The sequence below is a fragment of the Eimeria acervulina genome, genomic scaffold, assembly GCF_000499425.1.
Source record: "Eimeria acervulina Houghton genomic scaffold, Eah_scaff40, whole genome shotgun sequence".
Lineage (NCBI taxonomy): Eukaryota > Apicomplexa > Conoidasida > Eucoccidiorida > Eimeriidae > Eimeria > Eimeria acervulina.
The window spans coordinates 66,627-84,126 of NW_013549834.1; the positions used below are offsets into that span (position 1 = coordinate 66,627).

A 17,500-nucleotide genomic window follows, 5' to 3' on the forward strand; every position below is an offset into this window, starting at 1 on the left:
GAGAGAGAGAGAGAGAGAGAGAGAGAGAGAGAGAGAGAGAGAGAGAGAGAGAGAGAGAGACAGACAGAAACAGCAACAGAGGGAGAGACAGAGACAGAGACAGAAAGAAGACAGCAACAAGAGGCAAACGGAGGCAGAGACAGGAAGAAGAAACAAACAGAGAGAGAGACAAAAAGAAGAGACAAATAGACATAGAGACAGAAACGAGGGTGGCAAACAGAGACAGAGACAAAAAGGAGACAGAGAGAAGAGGCCCCTGTTCGCTAAGGAGCGTAAAGTTGGGCGGCGAATATAAAAAAGAAACTCAGGTCTCTCATGTGACGCGCTTTTGCTGCTGCAGCATTTGCTGCAGCATTTGCTACAGCATTTGCTGGTGGATTTGCTGCTGCAGCTGCTGCTGGCTTTGCTGCTGCTGCTGCTGCTGGCTTTGCAGTTGCTGCTGCATTTGCTGCTGCTACAGTTGCTGTTGCATTTGCTGCTGCTGCAGTTGCTGCTGCATTTGCTGCTGCTACAGTTGCTGCTGCTGCGCAGCACAGTGCCTCGTTGGCTGCAGCCGAAGGAGACAGATTGTGCATCCAGAGAAGAGACGGAGAGAACGCCAAGCGATCAGCAAACCCCACTGAGACCCTGAAGGGCAGTAGGTAGCCCTTTGTCGTCTTCCTGCTGCAGCATATCGCAGCAGCAGCAGCAGCAGCAGTAACTGCAGCAGCAGCATTTGCTGTTAGTATGCAGCGCATGCTCTACTCAGGGGAGGCACAATGGAGACAGTGGCGGGAGACAAACCTTTTCATCTTCGTCTCTGTCGTGCCCTGCTGCGCCCTTACTGTCTGTTGTTGCTGCTGCAGGATCTGCTGTTGCTGCAGCTGCTGCATGCGCCTGTAGCACTCTTGCTGCTGCTGCTGCATCTAAATTCTCTTCGTTTCGCCGCTGCAGCAGTTGCTGCCGCAGTCGCGCGAACTCCGGGCTCAAGTCAGACGGGCCCGCAGCAATGCCGTACACTGCAATCTGCAGCAGCAGCAACAGCAGCAGCAGCAGCTATGTCAGTGTTCTAGAGTAGCATCCGTGTCTGGGGTTTGCACGCCCCTCTGTTTTTCCTTCCAACAGTGTCCGTAGCTGCCTTGCCTTATTCGCTGCTGCTGCTGCAGCAACAGCAACGGCAACAGGAACAGCAGCAGCTCTCCCAGCAGCAGCAGCAGGAGCTGGCGCTGCTGCTGCTGCTACTGCTGCTGTCGCAACGTCCACCCTACCTGTCCCTGGATTGCAGCCAGTAGCACTCCCGAAATGACAGCTTGCGTTTCTTCTTTCTCTTCTTCTTCTTGCTGCTGCTGCTGCTGCTGTTGCTGTTGCTGCTGCTGCTGCTTGGGGGCCCTGACAACGAAGGAGCTAATGATGCTGTGCTTGGTAAGGAGCTCGTCTGCTGCTGCAGCTGGCGGCGGGGTGTTGAGGCTCTTTTGCTGCTGCTGCTTCCGCTGCGGGGGAGCAGCAGCAGCGCAGCAAACATCTAAAGTCAAAGGCGGGTACTCCGCTGAAGCCAGCCCAAACAGATGGAAGGCGTTCTTGCTGCAGGGACAGCTGCTGCTGCTGCTGCTACTGCTGCTGCTGCTGCTGCTGCTGCTGCTGCTGCTGCTGCTGGTCACACTGCCTCCGCCACCTGCACCTGCGCTCTCAAGGCCAGCCGGCAAGAAGTACGTCCTGCAGCAACAGCAACAGCAGCAGCAGCAAATGCAGTAGCAGCAACAGCAGCAGCAGCGGCATTAGCAGCAGGAGCAGCAAGAAAACAACATCACCAGCAGTAACCGTGGCAGAGACACCGGGAACAGCAGCAGGATATCTAGCGGCATCAGCAGCAGCAGCCAATGCAGCAGCAGAAGCTGCAGCAGCAGCAGCAGTAACGGCGGCAGAAACAGCAGCGCGTTGCTAGAAAACCACTAGCAGACTAAGGGGACAGACGCAAGCAAATGAACAGGCGTTAAATAGGAGACAAAAGGACAGCGATAATTAGTTGAGCAGACACCGCAGGGTGTATACGACTATAGAGATGCACTTTCATGTATATCTGTATATCATATTTGTTTTTCGTCTTTGTCTTTGTGCATCTTTTATTTTGTCTCTTTATTTGTCTGTCTTTGTCTTTATGTGTCTTTTATTTTATCTTTATCTATTTGTCTTTGTCTTTGGTTTTTGTTTGCTGTGTCTTGGCGCTGTCAGTGTTTATTGCTCTCCTTTTTACTCTTCTGTGTCTTCATGCTCTTCTCTCTCTTTTTGTCTTATTATGTTTATGCATTTTAATGTATTTGTGTTTTTATGTCTTTATGTCGTAATGCTTTTATTTCTTTATGTCTTTATATCTCTATATCTTTATGTCTTTATGTCTCTATGTTTTTATGCCTCTATGCCTCTATATCTTTATGTCTTTATGTCTCTATGTTTTTATGCCTCTATGCCTCTATGTCTTTATGTCTTTATGTCTTTATATCTTTATGCCTCTATGTCTTTGTGTCTTTGTGTCTTTATGTCTTTGTGTCTTTATGTCTTTATGTCTTTATGTCTTTATGTCTTTATATTTGTTTGTTTTTATGTCTTTATGCCTCTAAAAGACAGAAAAATAAAAGGAGACAGAGAGACAAGGAGGGGCAGATAAAAAGCAAGAAAATAAATAAAGAAACAAACAAACAAACAAATAAATAAATAAATAAATAAATAAATAAATAAACAAGCAAACAAATAAATAAATAAACAAACCTAAGTTGATGGCGATTGCCTCCGCAGCAAGCAGCAATTGCCCCCTCAGGCAGCAAACAAACGCGGCAGCAATAAAACTGTGTTGTGTAGCTTCCTTCATCAATCAGTGCCTTCCCCACAATGCTGCTGCTGTTGCTGCTGCTGCTGCTGTTGCTGCTGCTGCTGTCAGTCTCGCCACTGGGTAGAGGTGCTGCAGCACGAAATGACTCCTGCGTGGCTGGGGGGCCGCAGCAGCAGGCGGTGTTTATATCAAACACCTGCAGCAAACAGAACAGCGTACGCACCTGCTGCTGCTCCGGCTGCTGCTGCTGCTGCTCCTTGCTATCCTCCTGATACTGCTGCTGCTCCTCTTCGTTTATTGTGCTGCTGCTGCTGCAGCTGCTGCTGCCGTTGCCCTTAGACATTAACGAAGGCACATTTCGCATACTCGTTGCTACTGCGATCCGCAAGGTGCTACTGCTGTTGCTGCTGCTGTTGCTGCTGCTGTTGCTGCTGCAGTTGCTGCTGCTGTTGCTGCTGCTGTTGCTGCTGCTGTTGCTTTGGTCCGCAGCAGAAGCAAAGGCCGCTCTGCGCACGTGAAGATGCGCAGCTGTCAGCCACCTCTAAACTCTAAACCCCAAACCCTAAACCCTAAACCCTGGCGAGTGCTGACCTAAACCCTAAGCCCTATGCACTAAGCCCTAAACCCTAAACCCTGGTGAATGGTGGCCTCAATCCTAAACCCAAACCTTAAGCCCTAAACCCTAACTAAACCCTAAACCCTAGCGGGTGCTGACCTGACCCCTAAACCCTAAACCCTAAACCCTGGAGAGCGCTGACCTGAAGAACTTCAAAGTCAGGGAGCCTCAAGAGCATCAGCTGTCTTTCATCTCGGTGAGATGCAACCAAAGCAGTTGATGGAGACAGCACAGCCACGGACTCCCTGCAGCAGCAGCAGCAGCAGCGAAAGCAGCAGCAGGAGCAGCAACAAGAGTTGCACCAGCAGCAGCAGGGACAGCAAAGATAACCCAATCAAGGCTGTACGCTGAAGCAGAGGCTGATGGGCGAATAACTTAATTAGCAGCAGCAACACAACAGCAGCAGAAACTGCGGCAGCAGCAGCAACAGCAGCAGCAACCAGGGCAGCAACAACAGCAAGTGCGGCACCACCACCTATTTCAACAGCATCATTTGAAGCATCGAAGGAAGAGCATTCGCAGCAGCAGTAAGAAGTGCAGCAGCAACATCAGCAGTATCACCATCATCAGCAGCAGCAGCAATAACTGCAACAGCCGTAGCAACAGTAGCAGCAGCAGCAGCAGCAGCAGCAGCAGCAGCAGCAATTCGTGCTGACCCTAGAGGGGAGCACTCCGCCGTGCCTCCGACTGCCATTTGTTTTTCTGTCTTCCACAGCTGCAGAGACACCCCAGCGAGACACCGGCAGCAGCGCACCTCGGCACAAGAGCAGCAGCAGCAGCAGCAGTAGTAGTAGTAGTAACAACAGCAGCATCAGTAGAAGAAACAGCAGCAGCAGTAGCAGCAACAGCAGAAGCAGCAGCAACAGCAACCACAGCAACAGCAGCAGCAACAGCAGCAGCAACAGCAGCAGCTAGACCTGTATGGTGGAGTCAACCCCACACGAGACGATGCGGTATTTGCTGCTCAGCTTGGGTACCTGCTGCTTTTTGCTGCTCCTCTGCTGCTGCTCTTCAGAAGGGGGTAAGAACAGCACCTGCATGCAGCACCCACCACTACAACTACACCTCAGGTGCACAGACCTCAATAGCGATGCGTATAACCCACGAAACAACAACAGCAGCAGCAGCAGCAGTAGCAGCAGCAGCAGTAGCAAGCATTAAAGCTTGCGTTGTGTTGCTGCTGTCTTCGCTGCACGTAGCAGTAGCACCATCAGCAACAGGAAAACCAGCAGCAGCAGCAACAACAGCGACACGAAGAGCAGCAGCAACAGCACAAGCAGCAGCAGCAGCAGCAGCAGCAGCAGGACCTGCACGATGCGGTTGCCGTGCGCGTGGTGCTCTGAGGACCCCACACTGAGGCCCATTGGATGTTTTGTTGCTGCAGCAGGCGAACGCTGCACAGCAGGTCCGCTGCTGTGTGCTGCTGCTGCTGCTGCTGCTGCTGGAGCTGATGCAGCTTGTGCCGCACTTGCTGCTGCACCAGCAGCTCCACCTTGTGTCGTCTGTGGGGCTCCCGTTGCTGCTGTTGCTGCTGCACGGCCTGATGCAGCAGCAGCAGCAGCACGAGTAGAAGCACCAGCAGCACCCCCAGGCAAGCGGGCGTCGCCTCCTCTGCTTGCTGCTGCTGCTGCTGCCCGTTGGGGGCCTCCGCTGCGTTCAATTGCTGCTGCTCTGCTGCTCCCCGCAGTAGGTGCAGCAGCAGCAGGTCCCGGAGCAGCAGCGTATTCCTGCTGTTGCTGCTGCTGCTGTTGTCCGCGTGCGTTTGTGTATGTTGCTGCGGGTGTGGCGTTTCCTGGAGCTGGTGGTGGTGGTGCTGCTGGTGCAGCAGCAGGCGCAGCAGCAGCAACAGCAGCAGCAGGAGGTAGGGTTAGGCAAAGCAAAGGGTTCTCTGGTGCTGCTCTACTTAGGCAGCAGACCTGCTGCTTCGTCGCAGCAGAATAAACATAAATCTTTCTTCCTCTACCTGCTGCAGCAAATGCATCACCGCTGCTGCTGAAGGCGCAGCAGAGCAGCTGCTCTTGGGGTATGGCGTCTCGCCAGACCTCTGAGATGCTATACTGCAGCAGCGGCCTAGCAGCAGCAGCAGCAGCACTGGCTCCTGCTGCTGCAGCTGCTTCTGCCCCTGCCCCTGCTGCTGCTGCTGCTGCACCTCGCGGAGGCCGGACGGGGATCGCCTCATCTACAAAGAAGGGGACGATCCCCCGCGAAGCGTTTGCTGCATGTGGAGAGACCCCCTGCTCCTCGTTTGCTGCTTCTTGCTCAGCAGCAGCAGCAGCAGCAGTAGCAGCAGCGGGACCAGCAGCAGCAGCAGCAGCAGCAGGAGTTGCGGTCACAAGACACTGCACGATTTGACCTGCTCCTGTGGTTGCCAGCAGCAGCAGCGAATAACCTAAGGGGGCCCCTTCGTCAGAATAGAGAGGCGGAGCAGCAGAGACTGGAGACCAAGCAACACAAGTAATTGGAGACAGCTGTGCATCTCCACACAGCTTCCTTCTCCCTACCCACCCCGACAGCCCCGTTGCACCTTCAGCAGCAGCAGCAGCAGCAGCAGCAGCACCTGGGGGGGCCCCTGGATGCAACCCTGAAGCATTAGGAACTGCTGCAAGCCGCAGCAAACCGTCGCTGCAGCCGCAGGCTGCCACCGCCCTGCATGGCGCAATGCGGAGAGAGACAATGCTGTAGCTGCCTCGAGGCTCGGCAACACCTGTTGCTGTTGCTGCTGCTGCTGCTGCTGCTCCTGTGCCCTTCTGCGCTGCAGCCGCAGGCCGCTTCAATGTGCTCGGGTCTGGCTCATCCGAGCCGTACACAAACAAAGGAACCAGCCGCATCGCAGCAGCAGCAGCAGCAGCAGCAACTGCTGCTGCAGCAGCGGCAGCAGCAAACTATCACTCCAGCCACTACTCTAGCAGCACCAACAGCAAACACAAGACCAGCATCTAGGCAGCAGCAAGAGCAGCAGAAGGTCTATCTACAAGACTGGCAGCAGCTGTGCTGTATATTGCTAAGCGCTGCAGTGTATAGGGTCTTTTATAATTAAAGATGCGTTACGAATGTATGCATCTCTGTGTACATACACCTGATGCAGCGGCAAGTAGCTGCAGCAGCAGACTTAGGGCAGTCAACAGAAAGCAGAAGAAATAAAACAGAAATCAGCAAATTAAAACAGAATAAGCAAAAAACAAACACACAATGATGTCGTTGCAGCAGCAGCTGCTGCAGCAGCAGCAACAGCAGCTGCTGCAGCCGCAGCAGCTGCTCGGCTAAGACCGGCAGAAGCTGCGAGCAGCAAAATAACAGGAAATATTTGATTTCTTTTTAATTATTTTCATATTTTGTTTAAGTATATTTTTGTTTTTCGGTATATTTCATCTCATATACAAACAACGCACGTAGAGCCCTCTAAAACAAGTACACCCCAAGTGACCCTAAACCCTAAACCCGAGACTATGTGTTAGTGAAGGTGGCTAGTGACAGTTGTGCGGTGTGAGGAGCAGCAGAAACAGCTAATGAGAGCAAGCTGCCCCTCCTGGTGCTGTTGCTGCTACTGGTGTTGCTGCTGGTGCTGCTGGTGTTGCTGCTGCTGCTGCTGGTGTTGCTGCTGCTACTTCTTCGGCACAGCCGCAGCAGGAGGCCACACGACCCTGAGTCTTTCATATTTTAATTCTCTCTCCCTTCTTATGTCCATACACCTCAACAATAGAAATGTCCGAGCCGCGTCTACAAATATAAATTATATATATATAATGCATGCTTCTGTTATATCCATCTTACACTGGTTTATATTTAATTAATTTCGGACGCTTCTAAGTAATAATAATGTTTATAAACTCTTATCTACTCTTACAGTGCTGCTGCAGATGGTGATATATATTTGTCGTTTGCTGCTCTTTCCTCGCTGTCTCATTCCGGTGTCTTCTCTGTTCTGCTGCCCTAAACCCTAAGCCCTAAACCCTAAATCCTGAACCCTAATAAAGGCTAAACAAAACCTTTAGCCACAAGACGAGACGATGAGAGGGTTTTAAACAAACCAACGGTGAAGAGACAGCAGCAGGTGCTGCTCAGCAGCAGCAGCAGCAGTTGCTGCTGCTGTTATTGCCGCTTCTGCAGCTGCCTCTTCCTCGCGCCCCTAAACCCTAAACCCTAAACCCTAAACCCTAAACCCTTCATTGCAAGAACGTCCCTTCTGTGTCGCAACGGCGGCCGCTGCAAGCGCAGGCGAACAATTGATGTTGAATCTTTTCCTGTGCTGCAGCAGCAGCAGCTGCTGCTGCCCCTGCTGCTGCTCAACTGCAGCAGCAGCAGCAAGCGCAGCAGCAGCCGACCGCTGCGACAGGCGCCTAGCAGCGGAAGACTAACGGAGCAATAATTTGTCTCCTCCGGAAGCGACAAATTGGGTGTAGCTGTAGTTGCTGCAGCAGCTGCTGCTATTGCGGTTGCTGTTACTATTGCTTCTGCTGCTGCTGCAGCTGCTGCAGCTGTTGCTGTTGCTGCTGGTGTGATGTCCTTTATTTAGAGAAGTCTCCTGCTTCATAAGCTTTTTCATCATAATAGAAGACGTGAATCTGTCTGCCTCCAAACCATCTCCCGTGCAGCTGAGGTGCTGCTGCTGCTGCTGCTGCTGTGTTGCTGAACTGTACAAATATTCGAACGTCGTTGTTTATTATTTCAACGCGGACAGCCAACACCTCCCCAAATCGACGACACTCTTCTCGCATCTGCTCGTCACACACACATATATATATATATATATATATATATATATGTATATATACATATACATATATACACTGCATACATAGTATGCACATATATATGGATGTTTGTTTCTCTCTCTCTAAATGTATATAAATTATATATAAATACAAAATGATATATATATATATATACATATATATATGTAGAAACAGCAGGGAAAATGAGAAAAGCAATAAATAACACACGAACTGCCTACTGTACGCAGAAGCAGCAGCAGCAGCAGCAGAATGAGGCGTTGCTTACTTCTTCTTTCAAATCATCATCAACCTCTTCAGCAGCAACTGTGTTTGTTAGCAGCAGCACGCTGCTGCTGCCTGGTTCTCCGCTTGGCTTTTCCGGGCAAGGCGGAGCAGGTGATGCTGCTGCTGCTGCAGGTGCTGCTGCTCCTGCGGGTGCAGCAGCAGCAGCAGCAGCGGCATCACCTCCTCCTTCTTGCTGCTGCTGCTGCTGCTGCTGTTCCTGCTGCTGTGCAGCTGCAGTAGCCTGTGGCTGCTGAACTCCCAATGGGGTTTTGTTCGCTCCCGTAGCGCCTTGCAGTGCAGCAGCAGCACCGTCAGCAGCAGCAGCAGCTGCTGCTGCTGCTGCTGCGTTTGCTGCTACGATCGGAGCCATCTGTGCCCCCATACCAACCCCCAGGCTGCCAGCAACAGCAGCACTTCTAAGTGCTGTTGCATAGTTCACCTTCAGCTGCTTCCCTGATCACAACAACAAACCCTAAACCCTAAACCCTAAAACCCTAAACCCTAAACCCCAGAAGAAGGACGGTGATGCTGCAGTGTCGCATCGGAGCCGCTCCCAACCCGGTCTCCTGCTTCTGCCTCGCCTTCCCCCAAACCCTAAACCCTAAACCCTAAACCCTTAACCCTAATACGTACCGACGACTTCGAATCCGTTCATGGTATCGATTGCAAGTTTTGCTGCTGCAGGCGAAGCAAACTCAATAAACCCGTAGCCTCTGTGCTGCTGAGGGTTTTCTTGTGAAGGCAGCAGCTGGCAGGTTAGTATAGAGCCGAAGCAAACAAATATCTTCTGCAGCAGCAACAGCAGCAACACATGCAAACGCAACAGCAGCATATGCATGACGCTGCAGCAACAGCAGCAAATGGAGATGCAGCAGCAACAGCAGCAAATGCAAATGCAGCAGCCATGGGGTAGCAAACAAACAAACAGCTCAAAGTAAAGACAGAGGCAGATAAAGAAAGAGACAGACAAAAACAAACAAACAGAGCGACAAATAAACAAACAAACACTAAACACATCCACCGATCATTTAAAAGCAGCAAACAAACAAAACCACAATCAAAACCCCTTCCTAAACAACTACCAGCAGCAGCAGCAGCAGCAGAAACCACAGCAGCAGCAGCAGCAGCAGACCTTGAGGTCCTCAGAGGAGAATCCGAAGGGGACATTGCCGACGTAAATTCTGTTGCTGCCTGGTGCTGAGTCTTGCTGCTTCTCCGGCGTCACCTGCCCCATAGACACCAGACTTGCTGCAGCACAAACAGCAGCAGCAGCAGCAACAACCAACATGCAGCAAATGCTGCACTCCTTCCTGCTAAAGTGCAACCTGCTGTTGTTGCTACTGCTGTTGCTGGTATTGATGCTGATGCTGATGTTGCTGCTGCTGCTGCTTGCCTACCCATGTCGCCTTGCGGTGTCTGTCCAGCTCTTCCTGCGAGAATTGCTGTTGCTGCTGCAGCACCAGCTTGGGCGCTGCTAACCAAAGACATCCCCGGCGCTGCAGACAAACAAAACACACAACACAAATACCTCATGCTGCTGCTGCTGCTGTTATTGCTGTTCGTGTTGCCTCTGCTGCTGCTTGCGCTGCCGTTGTTGCTGCTGCTTCTTGTGCTGCTACTACTGCTGCTGTTCTAAAGGAGGCAGCACTCACTGGCAGCAGCGCCGACGTTCATGTCGTAACCACCAACTGCAGCAGCAGCAGCAGCAAAAGCAGCAGCAGAAGCACATGACAGTCCATCCACACAAATTACAGACAAAAGCCGAGACACAGCTGAAACAGCAGCACTAGCAGCAGCAGCAGCACCAGCAGCTCTAGCAGCAGAATCAACACAACGAGCAGCAGCAGCAGCACTAGCAGCAGCAGCAGCAAGCATGCTTACGAGGCCTTGCGAGGAGCTGCTGAGGCTGCCCGGCGCCAACAGCTGTGGGGCGCCCAACCTTGATGGTTCTGCAGATACACCAGAAAAGCAATAAAAAATTAAATTAAATTAAATGCATTTATTTCATAAGGAACAAACTAAACACAAGAAGCGAAGAAAATCATACAACGCATGCAATGCAGCGAAGACGCTGCTGCTGCTATTTTTGCTGCTGCTGCTGTTTTTGCTGCTCTACGCTTATTCTTGCCAGCAAAAAGAACATCCCTCTCAGCTTATACACGCTCTAAACCCTAAACCCTAAACCCTAAACCCTAAACCGCAAGCCGGAGGAAAAACTGCAATCACCACCAAACACCCCAATGACAGACACGGCAGCTGCAGCAGCAGCAACACAGAAGCTGCAGCAAGGCAGCACTAGAGGCAGCAGCTATGTAATTCTCACAACACCGCTCAACACAAGAAAACCAGCAGCAAGCAAAGCAACGAGAGAACAGCAACAAAGAGAAGCAGCCTCTCGCCGTTAGCAAACAAACAACGAAGATAAATATAAACAAACAAAGCACCAGCACATGTACAGCCAGCTGCAGCAGCAGCAGAAGCAAGCTCATGCATAAAGCAAGAGACAGAGAAGACAAACCATCAACATCAGTGCAACAGACAGACAAACAAAGACCGAAAACACCAATGAAAAAAATCAGCAACCAGAACCCCTGCTGCTGCAGCAGCAGCAGCTGCTGCTGCTGCAACAGCTGCTGGTGCTGCTGCAACGAGAAGACTGAAAACAGCAGCAAGGAGAGACCATGCAACGGAATATCGAACTCAGCAACCGCTGCAGCAGGGAGACTGTGAAAACGCCGTGAGAGACAGCAAACCACACACAGAAGTCCGCAGCAGCAGCTGCTGCTGCTGCTGCTGACTTTGCTGCAGCAGCAGCAGCAAAGAGACAGAGCGCAGCAGCAACAAAAGACAGCACGAGATATCACAAACACAGCAACACAACAAATGCCTGAAGCAGCACAATCGCCTTGTTGCAGCCAGCCGCCCGGCTTGCTGCTGCCTGCGGGGCTGCTGCTCTACTCACGTCTGCACGCAGCAGCAGCAGCAGCAGCAGCAGCAGAGCAGCAGCACAGACACAGAAAGAGACAGCAAGACCCCACACCACAACAGAGACAGCAGACTCGATACAAAAGGAACACCAGCAAACAACCAAGCAGCATGAACACACAACTCCCACCCTTCACACACGCTGCTGCTGCTGCTGCTGCTGCTGCTAACAGAGACCTCGCGCTAGGGAGTCTCTGCTCCGCCATATCTGTTTCCTCTACGAGCAGCAAAAGCTGCTGCTGCCTCCGGTGCGTCCGCATGAAACCATCCGCATCAGCAGTTGCTGCTGCTGCTGCTGCTGGAGCAGCAGCAGCAGCCGCAAGATATCGGCGTTGCTTGCCTGCCCTTTAAGACGAAGTTATGCATCGTGCTCAAAGCCATCTGTGCTGCTTCCGGCGACGCATATTCTACGAAGCAAAAACCTTTCGAGCGATCCCCCTCCTTAGGCATGTCTACTGAAGTAACAGTACCAAATGCCTGCAGCAGCAGCAGCAGCAGCAGCAGCAACAGCAGCCGCAAATGCAGCAAATGCAGAGGAAAATGAAGCAACAGGACAGGCAGAAGCAAAAGTAGCAACAGCAACAAATGCAGCAGCAAAAACAATGGCAGCAACAACAGGAAATGCAGCAGCAGCAAGACAGATGAACAAAACGAAGAGATATAGACGAAGACAAATTAAAACAATAAAAGCAACAGCAAACAAACAAATAAACAAAAGCTCATAAAGATAGACCAACCAACAACAAACAAATACACAAAAACAAAATGAAGAAAAAGCAAAGACAGACAAAACAAAAAAACAAACAACAGATAAACAAACATAAACACATGCATAGACACATCGTTATTCTCATATTTATTATTTATTATTTATTTATTATTTATTTATTTATATTTATTTATATTTATTTATATTTATTTATATTTATTTATTTATTTTATTTGTTTACCTGGAAGACAGATTTGATTTCCAACTCCGTCAAATAATAATCCAACGACCCCACGTAAATGCGGCACATCTGAAAATAAATAAATAAATAAATAAATAAATAAATTAATTAATTAATTAAAATAAATAAAATATATTTAAATAAATAAAATATATTTAAGTAGATAAAGTAATTAACTAATGAAGAATAAATAAGGCAGTAAGTAAATACGCAAGTTTGTTTAGCTGTCTACTTGTTATTCAAGAACCAATGCTTTTCTTGCTGCTGCTGTTGCTGCTGCTGCTGCTGTTGCTGCTGCTGCTGTTGCTTACTGAGGGATGGGGAGCCTGAGGAGATCGCCCAGCGAGACCAATGCCTGCCGCCCCCAGGGCTGGGGTAAACATGGTGCCTGCAGCACAAACCCTAAACCCTAAACCCTAAACCCTAAACCCTAAAGCCCAAACCCTAAATAGCAGCTGCAGCAACATCAGAACCAGTAGCAGCAGCAGAGGCAGCAGCAAAGCAGCAGAGGCATCCTCACCCGAGTTGATCCGAGAAGCAGCAGCAGCAGCAATTGCTGCAGCAGCTGCTGGATCTGCAGGGTTTGCTGCTTCGCCGCCTCCCCCCACATCCCAACCCGTCCGTCGCTTGCGTCTCCGCTGCGCACAAACCCTAAACCCTAAACCCTAAACCCTAAACCCCAAGCCCTAACTGCAGAGCAAACCAAGCAGGATGAGAGCTCTACTCCACGCTAAATAACCTCGTTTTCTAACCCCAAAGATGTCAATGTGAATCCATAAGAGCGTGAACAGCAACAATAACAACAGCAGCAGCAACAGCAACAGCAGCAGCAGCAATACCTCTTCTCGTGCCTCGGATGTGCGGGCCTCAGAGGAAGGCGCTTCGGACACGCGTGAGTCTCTCCCACGACTTCGGCTGCGGCTCCTGCTGCGGCTTGGCATCGTTGCTGTTGCTGCTGTTGCTGTTGCTGCTGCTGCTGTTGCTGCTGCTGCTGCTGTTGCTGCTGCTGCTTCTAGCTTGCTTCTGTGGCTTCCGGTGCCTGTCTAACAACAAGGATGTTCTAATAAGCAGAAACAGAAGCCGCAGAAGTCTATCCTGCTGCTGCTCCTGCTGCTGTGAGGGGTTCTGGGCCTACTGCTGCTGCTGCTGCTGCTGCTGCTGCTGCCGCTGCTGCTGCTGCTGAGCGTCAGGAGGCCTCCTGCTAGCAAAGAATCAATCCCTCTTATTCCAAATAAAGTCTGATGCAGACGTAAAAACGTTCTTCGCCGCGACAAGGACGACTGCTGCTTCGTCCGTTGCTGCTGCTGCTGCTGCTGCTGTTGCTGCTGCTGCTGTTGCTGCTGCGGAGCGGGAGCAGCAGCAAAAACAGTGCTGGTGCTACACAAAAAGACAGTAAAAGAGGCCGCTTGGAGCTCTCTAATAATCCCCGAGCGTCCGAGTTGCTGCTGCTACCGCTGCTGCTGCTGCTGCTGCCGCTGCTGCTGCTGCTGCTGCACCTCCTACAGACGCCGCCGCGGTGCCTGCAGCAGCAGCAACAGCAGCAACACCTGGTTGCAGCAGCTACCCGTAGTTGTCGCCCTTTTGTTTTTAGAAACAATTAAACATAATCATATTATAATTTAAATCATATTCATATTGCAAGCAATTGCTGGCTGCTGCTGCTGCTCTGCTGCTGCCTAACTGCTGTTGCTGCAGCAGGCAGCAGCAGCAGCTGCGTGGGGTCTGCCGCTGCGCTGCCACCTGCTGCTGCTGCTGCTGCTGCTGCTGGGGCCTCTGCTGCTGCTGCAGCAGAGACCGCTGCAGCAGCAGCATGCATGCAGCTGCAGCAGCTGCAGCAAAGATAACTTGCTGCTAGACAAACTGTTATTAAGAGGGAAGTTATAGCTGAAAGACAAACTCAAGAGACTCTCTTGCGGTTTTCTTGTCTTTATAGAGTTTGAGCGCCTTTGTTGCTGCAGCAGCTGCAGCAGCTGCAGCAGCAGCAGCAGCTACTGCGGCAGCAGCAGCAGCAGGTGATGGTATTGTTCAGGTGTCTCACTGCAGCAATCGGCTTTGTCTTTCAATGAGTCACTGCAGCAGATCTGGCTGTTGCAGCAGCAGCAGCAGCAGCAGCAGCGCCTGCTGCTGCAGCAAGCCTCAACGGAAAGGGCCTTATGAGTGAGAGACATAGACCGCAGCCATGGATAAAGGAGCAGCAGCAGTAACAGCAGCAGCAGAAGCAGCATCTGCTGCTGCTGCTGCTCCGAATGCAGCCACGTGGAGCGATGGGGATGCGGAGCAACAGCAGCAGCAGCAGCAGCTTCAGCAAGACATAGCAGCTGCTGAGCAGCAGCTCGCAGAGCTGCAGCAGCAGCAGAAGACGCTGCAGGAGCTGCTGCAGCAATGCGACGGAGAGGCAGAGAGGAGCGAGGTGGCGGAAGCTGCAGCAGCAACAGCAGCCGCAGCAGCAGACACAGCAGCAGCACTGGAGCTCATGAAGACTTCGCTGCTTGAATCGCGCCGGCTGCAAGTGCAGAAACAGCTGCTGCAGATGCAGCAGGAAGAGCAGCAGCAACAGCAGCAGCAGCAGCACGAGCAGCAGCAGCAGCAACAGCAGCAAGATGACGCTGAAGGCAGCAGCAGCGACTCGGCTATGAGCGTCTCCGACGGCAGTTTAAGCAGCGGCGCCTCTGACTGGGGCTCAAGCAGCAGCAGCAGCAGCAGCAACAGCAGCAGCAGCAGAAGCAGGCAAGAAGGCAGCCTCTGCGTCTTTACCCCGCTGCAGAGAAGCGATGAGGCGGGGCTGCAGTACGGCAGAGTTCGAGCAGTGGTACGCAGCACCCCGCTGCTGCAGCGGCTGCTGCTGGGCAGCAGCAGCAACAGCAGCAGCAGCAGCAGCAGCAGCGACAGTGATTTCGCTGCTCTGTGTGACGCATTACCATCGGGGGGCTGCGAACTCCGCACAGCGTTGCTGATCCAGCAGCAGCAGCAACAGCAGCAGCAGCAAGAGCAGCAGCAGCAGCAAGAGCAGCAGCAGGAGCCTCTGTTGCTGGTGGTGCCGGCCTGCCCAATGGAGATTTGCGAGGCGCCGTGCTGCCACATTGCAGGTGCAACTGCTGCTGCTGCTGCTGCGTTTCAAGCTGCAGCAGAAGCTGCTGCACAGCAGCAGCAGCAGCAGCAGCCGGAGCAGCACGTTGAGTGTATGGCTCGACGCGAAGCGGCAGCTGCAGCGGGGCTGCACCTGGAAGCCGATGGCTTAGCAGCAGCAGCAGCGGCAGCAGCAGCAGGTGGTGGTGGCGTTATGTCGCTGCAGCAGCTTGCTGCTGCTTGTACATACGGATCGCAGTGCCGCTGGGCTCACGGCTTGCTGCTGCCTGCTGCTGCTGTTACTCTTGTGCGGTTCTCACCCCGAAGAAGCATCGAGCTGCAGCAGCAACTGCAGCAGCAGCAGCAGCAACCGCAACTGCAGCAGGAGCAGCAGCAGCAGCAAGGTGCGCTAGTGCGCGGAAGCCAAGTCCTTGTACGGGTGCGGAAGCAGCAGTGGCAGCAAGGCACCCTGCGGCTGCTGCTGCGCAAGAGGAAGCATGCAGCGAGAGCAGCAGCAGATGATGATGATGCTGCTGCTCTCGCTGCAGCAGTCTTGCCTCTCTCTGGGGCTGCTGCGCGGAAGCAGCAGCAGCAGCAGCAAACGCAGCAGCAGCAGCAGTATACGTGGTTTGCTCGCGTGCAATTGGATAGCAGCAACAGCAGCAGCAACAGCAGCAGCAACAGCAGCAGCAACAGCAGCAGCAACACCGCTGACACTAGAGGGAGAATATACCTCTGTAGGGCGCAGCACTTGCTGCCTGCTTTGCAGCAGCAGCAGCAACAACAGCAGCAGCAGCAGGCAGACGCTTCTGCTGAGGCACCGCGTCATAAATCGCTTCGCATCCGCAGCAACAGCAGCAACAGCAGCAACAGCAGCAGCAGCAGCAGCAGCGAGTCAGATGTTGCTGTTGAGATGGAAGTGAGCGACGGGGAGATATCGGAGGCAGAGCAGCAGCAGCAGCAGCAAAAGGTGCAGCGGCTGCAGCAGTTGTTGGGGAAGACAGCAGCAGCAGCAGCAGCAGAAATGCTGCGGCGGCTGCCTCGGTGCGCGAAGAGCAGCTGGTGGCGGCCCTTGCGCAGCACAGAGCGTGCAGCAAACAGCAGCAACAGCAGCAACAACAGCAGCAGCAGCAGCAGCAGCAGCAGCATGAGCTGCTGCCCCCTCAGCAGCAGCAAGTACTTCGGTGTGTGGATGCTGTACTCCAGCGGTGTGGGGCTTCGAATAATGCAGCGCAGCGGCTACAAGGCAGGGGAGTGTATAGGAAAGAGGCAGAGGCAGCAGCAGCAGCAGCAGCAGCAGGGAGAGCAGCAGGCAGTACTGCTGAATCCGTTACCCATTGAGTAAGGCGCATCACATTGCTGCACTGTCTTTGCTGCTGCTGTTCTTGCTGCCTCTGTTGCTGCTGCATTTGCGTTGCTGCTGCTGCTTTCTCCTCCCCTGTAGTCTTAATATGGTGTGTGTGTCTGCTGCTGCTGCTGCTGCTGCTGCTGCAGGATCTTGCCTTCAGGTTATTCTTTGGATTACATTCGGTGCCCCCGCGTGAAGCGCGCAGCAGCAGCAAAAGCAGCAGCAGCAGCTGCTGCTGCTGTTGCTGCAGAGGAGGGAGATGGGGCCTTCCGGCTTATTCGCGGGTTTGGGCAGCCTGCTGCTGCTGCTGCTGCTGCTGCTGCTGATGAGCGTGAGAAGCAGCAACAGCAGCAAGACCTGCAGTTGCAGCAGCAGCTGCACAAGAAGTACAAGAAGGCAGACGAGCAGCAGATGCGGCGGGAGCTGCTGCAGCTGCAGCAGCAGCAGCAGCAAGTGCAGCAGCAGCTGGAAGCTGCTGCTGCGAATTGTAGAAGACACCAAGGCACCGCTACACAAGGCCATAGGGTGCATGAGCACTATCAGCAGCAGCACGCGCTGCTGCTGCAGCAGCAGCGAGAGCTGCAGCAGCAGCAAAAGATGCTGGAGCGGATGCTGCCGACGAAGAAGACAAACAAACTGTCGAAGATATTTTAAACACTTTTTAGGGTTTAGGGTTTGGTAGAAGGGTTTAGGGTTTAGTAAAAGGGTTTAGGGTTTTGCAGGCACTACCGCAGC

The 17,500-nt window shown here is 52.6% G+C and overlaps 3 protein-coding genes across 3 annotated transcripts; 1 reads left to right on the forward strand and 2 right to left on the reverse strand.

Moving 5' to 3' along the window:
* Nucleotides 1-744: 744 nt before the first annotated feature.
* EAH_00008460 (hypothetical protein, conserved) lies at nt 745-3,146 on the reverse strand (the record flags this gene model as incomplete). The annotated part of the gene is made up of 3 exons (XM_013395603.1): nt 745-1,005; nt 1,248-1,692; nt 2,743-3,146. 3 exons carry the CDS (start codon nt 3,144-3,146, stop codon nt 745-747), a joined length of 1,110 nt encoding a protein of 369 aa, XP_013251057.1.
* A 49-nt stretch (nt 3,147-3,195) lies between these two features.
* On the reverse strand, nt 3,196-13,292 carry EAH_00008470 (RNA-binding protein, putative; the record flags this gene model as incomplete). Its single annotated transcript, XM_013395604.1, has 15 exons — nt 3,196-3,351; nt 3,562-3,664; nt 4,076-4,134; nt 4,337-4,453; nt 4,727-6,065; nt 7,448-7,545; nt 8,418-8,869; nt 9,050-9,164; nt 9,549-9,641; nt 9,814-9,912; nt 10,298-10,365; nt 11,532-11,741; nt 12,599-12,739; nt 12,872-12,989; nt 13,191-13,292. The coding sequence occupies 15 exons, from the start codon at nt 13,290-13,292 to the stop codon at nt 3,196-3,198; spliced, it is 3,270 nt and encodes a 1,089-aa protein (XP_013251058.1).
* A 1,238-nt stretch (nt 13,293-14,530) lies between these two features.
* EAH_00008480 (hypothetical protein, conserved) lies at nt 14,531-17,419 on the forward strand (the record flags this gene model as incomplete). Its single annotated transcript, XM_013395605.1, has 2 exons — nt 14,531-16,758; nt 16,912-17,419. The coding sequence occupies 2 exons, from the start codon at nt 14,531-14,533 to the stop codon at nt 17,417-17,419; spliced, it is 2,736 nt and encodes a 911-aa protein (XP_013251059.1).
* Between the last annotated feature and the right edge of the window lie 81 nt (nt 17,420-17,500).